The sequence below is a fragment of the Stegastes partitus genome, unplaced genomic scaffold (genome assembly GCF_000690725.1).
Source record: "Stegastes partitus isolate 25-593 unplaced genomic scaffold, Stegastes_partitus-1.0.2 Scaffold317, whole genome shotgun sequence".
NCBI lineage: Eukaryota > Metazoa > Chordata > Actinopteri > Pomacentridae > Stegastes > Stegastes partitus.
In genome coordinates this window covers 455492-465856 of record NW_007578048.1, presented here as the reverse complement: position 1 = coordinate 465856, position 10365 = coordinate 455492, and the positions used below count along the sequence as shown (strand labels likewise).

The window sequence follows — 10365 nt, the reverse complement described above, 5'->3', positions numbered from 1 at the left end:
AGGGGGGGAGGGGAAAACATATGGAGAGCAGCAATAAACCAGAATAATAAATATGAAGGAAGTATTTTGGGGGTCGGTGAGGCCAGCGGCTGCAGGTCAGAGACGTGAAGCTCTGGATCCAGAGACGTCTGCAGAGAGAACAAGCACAGGACCTGAGGAAACACAGAGTCAGTGACATGTGATGGTGGTTCTAACTGTATGGAGGAGAGGAGATGAGATGAGATGAGATGAGAGGAGATGAGAGGAGAGGAGATGAAAGGAGAGGAGCTCAGTACATCATTAGAATCCCCCGGCAGTCTCCTGCTATAGCAGCATAACTTAGGGACAGTTCAGGTGATCCTGAGCAGCTCTATTTATAAGCTTTATCAAAGAGGAACGTTTTAAGCCTAATCTTAAAAGTAGAGAGGGTGTCTGCCTCATGGACCCAAACTGGGAGCTGATTTCATGAGAGAGGAGCTGATAACTGTGTACTTCTGGAAACTCTGGGAACCACCAGTAGACCTGCAGCCTGAGAGCGACGGGCTCTGTTAGGATGATCCGGTACAATAAGGTATTTAAGGTCAAATGGAGCTGGTCAGTGAGAGTTTTATAAGTTAAAAGCAGGATTTTAAATTAATAATAACAACTGATCAGATTGATATATCGCTTTTCTAGACACTCAGAGTCGCTTTACACTGTCAATCATTCACACACATTCATCCTGGTGGTGGGAGCTACGATTGTAGCCACAGCTGCCCTGGGGCAGACTGACAGAGGCCTGGCTGCCATTCTGCCCCTCCGACCACCATTCATACGCATTCACACCAGGCAAGGTGGTGAAGTGAATTGCCCAAGGACACAACAGCCATGACACAGGTTACAGGGCGGAACTGCACTACCGACCTTCTGATCATTAACCGACCAGCTCTACCACCGGAGCCACAGCCGGCCTAAAATGATAAATATGATTTCAACCAATTTAGTTCATTTGTGGCCTTTTCCAGCTGCGTTTGATCAGATATCACAAGATTCAGGCTGAAGTGCTGTTTGTCAGACAAATAGTAACTTCCAGCATTGCTTAGATGCCAACAGAGAATACAAAATCAACAACTAATAACAACTAATAATCTGTTTTTTGTAACAGAAAGCAAGAAGTTGATGGAAAAGTAGTCCTAAAGGGGTCGTATTATGCAAAATACAGCTTTGAATAGTTTTTATTAAACATAATTATGTGTCCCAGTGTGTCTAGAGGCCCACAAAATATGAGAAACTGCTCTATTCTTGTCTTTCTAGGGACATGTGAGACATATAATAACTTGGTAAAACATGAGACCTTTCATTTGCAATTAGCAGTACCGCTAGTAAAAGTTAATAAGACAAGAAAAGTTTCATTTGCAGCAATATCAGCAGATTTATTACCATTAAACTGATGCTTCAATAAGCTAAATATAGCAGCTTTAATTCACTTTTATTCATGGTTCTAATCCATTCTCAGGGTCCTGGCATCGACGCAGTTTGAAGCCACTTTTGCTCGTGGAGCCTTCCCCTGTTTCGATGAACCCGCCTTCAAAGCCAACTTCACCATACGGATCATACGGGAGCCACGACACATAGCCATCTCCAACATGCCCAAGGTGTCAGCTCACTTTAAGTTCACATGATTTCAGATAACAATCACCTGCCTTCACATAGACTGTCAGAATTAAATGACAGAAATGAGTTTTATTTTTTAAAGTTCTTACCTTTCTTCTCTCCGATTCTTCTACCACACACTTGCATTTCTCAGGTTAAAACGGTGGAGTTACCGGGCGGTTTGCTCGAGGATCACTTTGACACAACCGTGAAAATGAGCACTTACTTGGTGGCCTACGTTGTTTCTGACTTCCTGTCTGTGAGCAAAACCACCCAGCACGGCGTCAAGGTGAGAACTAGAAGTATTTTTAACTATTTTTTGCATTTTCCAGAATCTGAACATTTAAAACAGTCATTTAACATCCATGAATTAATTAACACAGCATAACATGTCTCTTTACTGTTTTTTTTTCTAACTGTATTTTCCATCAGATATCCATTTATACTGTCCCTGAGAAGATCGACCAGACGGCCTTTGCATTGGATGCTGCTGTCAAGCTGCTGGACTTCTACGACGACTATTTTGATATTCCTTACCCGCTTCCCAAACAGGGTCAGTGGAAATACATGGTAGTGACACATGATTAAAATGGACTAGCAGTGGCTTCAGTACGTAGTATCTAAAAAGTAAGTTTGCTGCTTTGACTCCAAAAGTTTTATTTTGTATTGAACGTATTTTCACTGGACTCGATACCACCAGATGCTACAGGAGGGTAGAATAAGTACAACAGTGTGTAAAAGTCACAGGTCTGCAATATGTATGAAAACTGATGACTATAGAAAGTATGAGCAGATGTTTCGGAGGAGAAGTTGGACCAGGAGAAGTCATGAATGCACCATGTTTAGTTGTGATCATGTGCTGGATGTTGCTCCCTGCAGACCTGGCTGCTATCCCTGACTTCCAGTCGGGTGCGATGGAGAACTGGGGTCTGACCACCTACAGAGAGACCGGCCTCCTCTTCGACCCCGACAAGTCCTCCGCCTCCGACAAACTGGCCATTGCTAAGGTCATTGCCCACGAGCTGGCACACCAGGTTAGCACAGTTCATCATTCTGTGTAAAGCTGGTGGAGTTAGAAAAGAAAAAATGCTTCAGTTTTAAGGGCAGGATGATTGATGTTGCAGGTAAAGTAGAAGACAGTAGATTTGTTCTTGTCAGTATAACAGGAATGAAGCATTTCTATGTTAAATAGAGTTTTTCTGTGTTTTCAGTGGTTTGGCAACCTGGTGACGATGGAGTGGTGGAATGACTTGTGGCTCAACGAGGGTTTCGCCAAGTTCATGGAGTATGTTTCCCTCCACATCACCTACCCAGAGCTGCAAGTGGTGAGAGCTGAGCACAGAGAGCTGAGAGTTAACGTATCTTAGAACATATACAGGGCAGTCTATCCTGCTTTCAGAAAGATTTCCTGCACATACCTCAATCAACTCTCCAGCAGCATTTTTTCCTATAAGACAACAAAGACTCACATAAAAACAACTCTTTCCATCCTCTCTGTAACCCAGGATGACTTCTTCTTGGGGAAATGTTTCGAGGCGATGGATGTGGACTCCCTCAGCTCCTCTCACCCAGTTTCCACCCCCGTGGAAAACCCCACACAGATCCAGGAGATGTTTGACGACGTGTCATATGACAAGGTGAGCCTCATGCTAAAGGAACCACCTGATGTAGATACACTGACTGTAAAGAGGATATTAGAACTGTACCAACAATTATCTGTATGTTTCGTTATTCTCAAAGCTTAACTTAACTTTATCAACTTTTTAGGGAGCTTGTATTCTGAATATGCTGCGGGACTTTCTCACTCCTGAGGCCTTTGAGATCGGCATCATCCGATACCTCAAACGTTACAGCTACCAAAACACTGTGAACAGCCACCTGTGGGAGAGTCTGACCAATGTGAGTCATGTGTGTGTTTATGACTTTGGATAAGAGATTGAGAGTTAAAGAAATGTTTATGTCAAATTCAATGAGAGATTTGTCATTTGGCTTAAAGCTCAGTCGAAGAACAGTCAGTGGTTTGAGAAGCAAAATATAATTAAGTTGTGTAACTAATGGTTTGACGAGGATACAGATGCCAACAGTGTGCCTGTTGAATTATCATTTGATTTTATCTCAGTAGCCGACTGTATTATAAGATTCTAAAAAGCTGTGTTGTTGAAAGTTTTTCAGCTTGCCATACAGTTTTTTGTACTCATGTAACCCTAAAGTAGCAGTAAAATTTGTATTTCTATTTATCATTTAAACCCTGGTGTGTTTGAGAAAGCATGCTGAATGTGTCCATTGTTTTTCCTCTTTTAATTCTCTGCTAAATGTTGTGCTTCTCCCCATCAGCTCTGCGACTCAGATGATCTGGTCGAAGGCCGAATAAAACACAGAGAATACTGCTCCAAACACAAACTCCAGTCTGAAGCTTCTGTAAGTTTTCATGCTTGGTATTTAACCAAATACAGACTGATTCTACCAATTACAATAAAGAGCTCTTGTTTAGTGTGTCCTATAGCCTCTTCGCACTGCGAATGGTCTGCAAACTAACAAAGCCTAAATTCTACACCAAAGGAAGTTATTCTCGTCAGCAAGCCTGATCAATCAGTACTCTCAGATCCACACCACAAGGTGGCAGTGCCACAAATCACACAAGTCATTGTTTATGCTGCTAAATAATTGATCTGGGATGTGTGTGTGCATACACAGAAGTGGCACTCTGGTGATGAGCTGGACGTGAAAGCCATCATGGACACCTGGACGCTGCAGGAAGGCTTCCCGCTGGTCACCGTGGAGGTCAGAGGTCGGGAGGTCAGGCTCAGTCAGGAGAGATACCTGAAGACGGACGATCCGTCGCTCACTGAAGGGTAACACATTGGATTAAGAGTGTTATGGCAGAATACACAAGTCTGGAGTCTGAGTTATGGCAGAAGTTCACCTTCCTGCATTTGAAGTTTATTTTAAAAGCATTCTTTACATAACAGCCAGACGCTGACAAAGGAAAGAACATTCAGATGCTGCACAAACTGTAGCAGCTGAAATGCATTAATCAGTCAGTTTAATGGAAAACTGTTACATCATTTTACATGAATGAAAGTTCAACTTTATTTTTCAGAATTTTTCTTATTTTCCATAATTGTGTAGCTGTTGTTTTTCTCTTTGTTTGATCTTTGTTTTGTGTGGATAGATTCCTGTGGCAGATCCCACTGACCTACATGACCAGCGCCTCCAGCACCATCCGCCGCTTCCTGCTCAAGACAAAGACTGGTGAGTGATTTACTCCACTTAGATGAGGCTGTTTTCTTTAAATTGCTATACTTACCTGCTTTATCCACGTGCACATCCACACGTCCCCTTTACTCATCTTAACTCTTCCTTCCCATGCAGATGTGCTGTACCTGCCGGAGGAGGTGGACTGGGTCAAGTTCAACGTGGACATGAGCGGCTACTACATGGTCCACTATGCAGGCGAAGGCTGGAACTCCATCATCAAGCTGCTGCAGCACAACCACACAGCTCTGAGCAGCAACGACCGCGCCAGCCTCATCCAGAACGTCTTCCAGCTGGTCAGGTCGGTTTGAAGATTTATATAATAACATCTGCTGTTAGTCCGGCGTCACATAATGTCTGGCTTTGGTGAAGCAATCTGATGCTCACAGTTGCCATAAAGAAGATTTAACTAAATACCAACTTTGTGGTAAAAAAGGGAAGCTTGTGTGTGTTCAGATGGTAAATTCAGTGTTGTTGTCTCTATACTCTTGGTTCTGAAGTGAGATTTGATATCCTTCAGTTAGCTAATATCTACTTAACATGTCAGCCTCAAATAAAAAATTGCTTGATGCTGATTTGAAGCCCGACTTGTGTCTGGCAGCGTGGGGAAGGTGAGGCTGGACACGGCTCTGGAGCTGTCGCTGTACCTGTCCAGAGAGACGGCGGTCATGGCCGTGACTCAGGGCCTCGGAGAGCTCGTACCGCTCTACAAACTGATGGAGAAGAGAGACATGGCAGCGTTGGAGAACCAGATGAAGGTTTAAAAAAAATGCAACTGATTATATAATACTATATGTCCTATAATTTTATTCCCAGGGTCTATAAGCGGCCATTTCATGTCATCAGCAGCACATGCAAAAGCCTGGAGTGGTTTCCTGCTTACATTCAAGCCGTAGCACAACTCAGAAGTTGTCAGCTTTCACATGATGCCTAAAACAAAATAATTATGTGAAGCCACAAAGGCAGCCATCTTGGCACTGCTGGAAATTGGCATGAGTGAGAAACAGGTAGCGAAAAAACTGAACATCTCCAAGACAAACGTTCATTACATAAAGAAAAAACAGGTCCAACATGGTGCTACCACATTGCTAGCTGGTCGTGGCAGTAAAAACGTCTCTCTACCCCACAAGATGACCGTGGGCACTGTTGAGAAATGTGACTTGTTCAGCAAGGACAGTTGGAAACCGACTTCTTGAAGCTGGTCTGAAAGCCCGGTTACCCTTTGCTGGGGATCATAAGAAGTGGACTGTTGATGATTGGGCTAAGGTTCTCTTCATTGATGAATCCAATTTTAAGCTGATGCCAACTCCAGCAAACTTACTGGTTCGTAGGAAGCCTGGAGAAACCTACAAACCAGACTATCTTGCCCCTACAGTAAAACATAGGATTGTTTAAGTTTGGGTGGAACAGGGCAAACACAACTGTGTGAAGGGCAATCATCAAACACTAAATGAAGAACTACAAGCCCAAAAACAAAGCACATTAGTTTAAATTTGTGCAACAGGAATGGGCTGCTGTGACAACAGAACCATGTCAGAAGCTGGTGGAGAGCAGCCAAGGTGCATGGCTGCAGTCATCAAAACGATGGTCATGCAAGCAAGTACTAACTCCTGTGTGCATCATGTGACTAAAACAGACAGAAAAGAAAACATGGAATGCCTGAAAGCATTGTTTTTGGCAGTACCATAGCTATTGATGTAAGAGCTTCAGTGATTTTGGATTTATCAAGAAAACCATGGAACATGTGTAGATATCAGCTCTTAAATTAAACTCTTATGAGATGTTTTTGTTTTTATCATTATATTTGTCCAAACAAATGTACCTTTAGTTGTACCAGGCATTAAGGTGAACAAGTAATTGAAGAAAACAAGGCTGGTCTGATAAATTTTTCCATGACTGTATGTCCAGTAAGTCTAACTGACAACTCCTGTCAGCAGTAACTTATACAGCGGCTGCTTGTGTCTCTCAGGACTACATTGTCAATCTGTTCCGGGACCTGATTGACCGGCAGGAGTGGACCGACTCTGGTTCAGTGACCGAGCGAGTGTTGAGGAGTTATATGCTGCTGTTCGCCTGCGTCAGGAACCACGCTCCCTGTGTGAACAAAGCCACGCAGCTCTTCAACCANGACTTGTGTCTGGCAGCGTGGGGAAGGTGAGGCTGGACACGGCTCTGGAGCTGTCGCTGTACCTGTCCAGAGAGACGGCGGTCATGGCCGTGACTCAGGGCCTCAGAGAGCTGGTACCGCTCTACAAACTGATGGAGAAGAGAGACATGGCAGCGCTGGAGAACCAGATGAAGGTTAGCGAAGGCAGCATTCATGTCTCCAAACGGACAGAATTCTAGTAAATATTTAATACCAGTCCGCCTCGATGTTAAAACCTTTAAACTATCAATAGATGTTTGTGTTGTCACGCTGCTTTAAAGGGTTTTGGGACAGTCTAAATCCAAACTTTCAGTTAAAACATACCATTAAAACAAGATAGTTAAATGGAATTAAACTGCACTTCTATGTTTACAGAAATTAGAAAAATTAAGATCATGAAAACATACCAGACGTGTGTTTAAGTAATTTGAATCCATGTTTAGTTTGCCTCCATGTTTGATGGTGTGCAGTCATCTCCTTCCCTTCCATGACTGGTGCCTTTCTTGGAACATTACTGCCACCTGTGGGTCACTGACATAGTGTGACACTAGTTATGTATTATGTTGTGCATGCTTGTGCACAAAACAAGCAGAACCCACTCGGGACCAAAGGGAACAAACAGAAGTCCAAATCTCCTCTGGGAACCTTGTGCATATGACATCTTACCCTTTTGATTCACAGTTTCTTAAATAAGTACTGAGAAATTCTGAACAGCAATAACCAAAACAAGTTAACAGATTCCAAAACCAGGTCCTAAAACTGCTTGTTAGGTGTAACCCACAGCAAACAAGTCACAAATAGCTTCAGTTTAAAGTGATAAAAAAAAATGAAAATGAGCATTATTATATCTAACTACAACTGACAAGAATTCGTGGTGAAATGAAACTTTAATTTCTACTAAAACAGCTAATTTATGGCAAAGTTGCAACCAACATATGTCCAGTAAGTCTAACTGACAACTCCTGTCAGCAGTAACTTACACAGCGGCTGCTTGTGTCTCTCAGGGCTACATAGTGGATTTGTTCCGGGGCCTGATTGACCGGCAGGAGTGGGCCGACTCTGGTTCTGTGTCCGAGCGAGTTCTGAGGAGTTATCTGCTGCTGTTCGCCTGCGTCAGGAACCACGCTCCCTGTGTGAACAAAGCCACGCGGCTCTTCAACCAGTGGAAGGAGTCCGACGGCGACATGAGGTCAGAGGCCTCAGCACCACGACAGAGTTCTGGTTCCAGTATTTACAAGCACGTGATGTGTGTGAAGTTCAAACATTTTCAGATTGTCTCTTTTTCTAGCCTCCCTGTCGACATCACAATGGCTGTGTTCATGATGGGAGTTCGGACACCAGAAGGATTTGACTTCCTGTTTGAGAAGTACCGACACTCCATGCAGATGTCTTTCAGGAGCCGCCTGAAGAGTGCCATGGCTTGGAGCCCACAGACGGACAAACTCCAGTGGTGTGTAGAGGATGGAACCTGGGACACATTCACAAATCCTAGTTAAAGAAAACAGAATGTAACTGTCTCTTTGCTGATCTCTTCCTGTGTGCAGGTTGATGGAGCAGAGCCTCCACGGCGAGGTGATGAAGACTCAGGACCTCCCAGACGTGATTGTCTCCATCAGCAAGAACCCACACGGCTACAAACTGGCCTGGGACTTCCTCCGAGCCCACTGGCACACCTTGATCAAGAAGTCAGTTGGTGTCACTTTTCCTCTTACTTTGATGCTCCACAAGCATCATTTATTCTTAAAAACGCCTCTATTATCAGCCTGACGTGCTACAAACAAGCATGTCATGGTGATGTATAGTGTAGTTTTGTACCTGCATGATATTTTTAAAGAGACAGGAGTGATCTTTTCACCTTGTTAACATGTTAATGAGGTGTTTTTCTATGTACTGGAACACATATGAGTAAAATAAGCATTAAACACTACACTACAGTATTTCGACCTTGAAACTACAGAAAAATGTAAAAAATGTGGATGCCAGAATTAAAGGTGTCAGCGTTGAGGTTCTCTGCCCTCAGCAAGGACGCCTCTTGGCAACTTCTATCATGACTCAGCACATTTTCAGTCTTCTTCTGACCGTGACACTGATTTGCAGGTGCCTCGGCCCACATTACCACTACAGGGAGCATTACTGCGACACTGAGCAGCACTACTGCACAGATCCTTACAGCAGCTGAACCGTTTAGCTTCTGGGCCACACATGTAAAGCTTTGTAGGAAAAATACTTCAAGTGTTGCCGTGTTTTTAAACTGGACGTGAGAATGTAAACAGAGCTGAATATTGTGAACTTTGATTTGTGTCCGTGTTTGCTTTCATGCAACAGGTTTGACCTCGGGTCCAGCACGATATCATTCTTGGTGACTCAGGTGACCAACCAGTACTCGACCAGGGAGATGCTACATGAGGTACGTAAGACTCTGTGTGTCCACCTGGACTTCTATTACTTTCACTAGAAACTATGGTATGTTCATCTGCTCACAGCCACAAGAACCCTGCTTATAGGATCTTAACGATGTAGAGATATTTGTCCAATTAACAGAAAATGACAGAAAACCCTGTCTCACAGTCCACTGTATGATCATGATCAGTTTGTACGTTCTTGCTTAGATCTTACTGCAAAATACATAGAAAAGAACAGGATTCCTTTATATTCATTGCACAGTGTACAAAATAATAAAGCAGTAATCCTGTCAGTGGATTGAAGCCTCCCTCCTCTGCATGTTCTCAGGTACGAAGCTTCTTCGGCTCCCTGACCGAGGAGACGGGCTCTGAGATGAGGTGCATCCAGCAGGCCTACGAGACCATCGAGGATAACATCCGCTGGATGGACACCAACCTTCCTCTGCTGCAGGCCTGGCTGGACAAACGCACCCACAGAGTGTCTCATGAGGATTTATAACTGCAGGGAAAACAGAATGTCTGTCGTGGATGATTGTGCTGCTCCAGGCAGAAACAGAGGTGTGGTCCTGCATCACAAATGAGACGACCTGATGCTCGCTGACAACAATCAGACACGTCAAACACGCACCTTAATGTTAAAGGCAATGACAGATTTTGCATTTAGAATTATTTGGCATCCTTCCCAAATCCAAACATTAAAAAAAACATCATCACAAAAGTACCTTGCTTTGAAATAGATAGTAATACATGTAACTGAACATATTCCAAAACATGAAATACTCCAAATAAGTGCTTTTTCAGATCTGTAGAACTTTAGGCATTGTAAATGTCGTGAACAATAACCTGAAGGAATGCCTTAATGAACCCCCACATGGGAGAGGTTTAAAGATGTGACATGATCGGGCACATTGTGGGGTTTCCTGGTTGTTGTGATTCCAAAAAATACTTTGC

General features: G+C 43.5%; 1 protein-coding gene across 1 annotated transcript in view; it reads left to right on the top strand.

The window, feature by feature from the left end:
• Positions 1-10365, top strand: part of erap1b (endoplasmic reticulum aminopeptidase 1b) — a 36353-nt gene that overhangs the window by 6300 nt on the left and 19688 nt on the right. The window contains exons 3-19 of the mRNA XM_008283532.1: positions 1475-1613; positions 1766-1900; positions 2044-2164; positions 2491-2645; positions 2823-2936; positions 3117-3248; positions 3379-3510; positions 3946-4029; positions 4306-4463; positions 4784-4863; positions 4984-5167; positions 5468-5624; positions 8017-8201; positions 8301-8462; positions 8557-8697; positions 9338-9419; positions 9743-10285. Coding sequence (XP_008281754.1) covers positions 1475-1613; positions 1766-1900; positions 2044-2164; positions 2491-2645; positions 2823-2936; positions 3117-3248; positions 3379-3510; positions 3946-4029; positions 4306-4463; positions 4784-4863; positions 4984-5167; positions 5468-5624; positions 8017-8201; positions 8301-8462; positions 8557-8697; positions 9338-9419; positions 9743-9913 — 2332 coding nt within the window. The 3' untranslated portion in view covers positions 9914-10285. The remainder of the gene's footprint in view (positions 1-1474; positions 1614-1765; positions 1901-2043; positions 2165-2490; positions 2646-2822; positions 2937-3116; positions 3249-3378; positions 3511-3945; positions 4030-4305; positions 4464-4783; positions 4864-4983; positions 5168-5467; positions 5625-8016; positions 8202-8300; positions 8463-8556; positions 8698-9337; positions 9420-9742; positions 10286-10365) is intronic.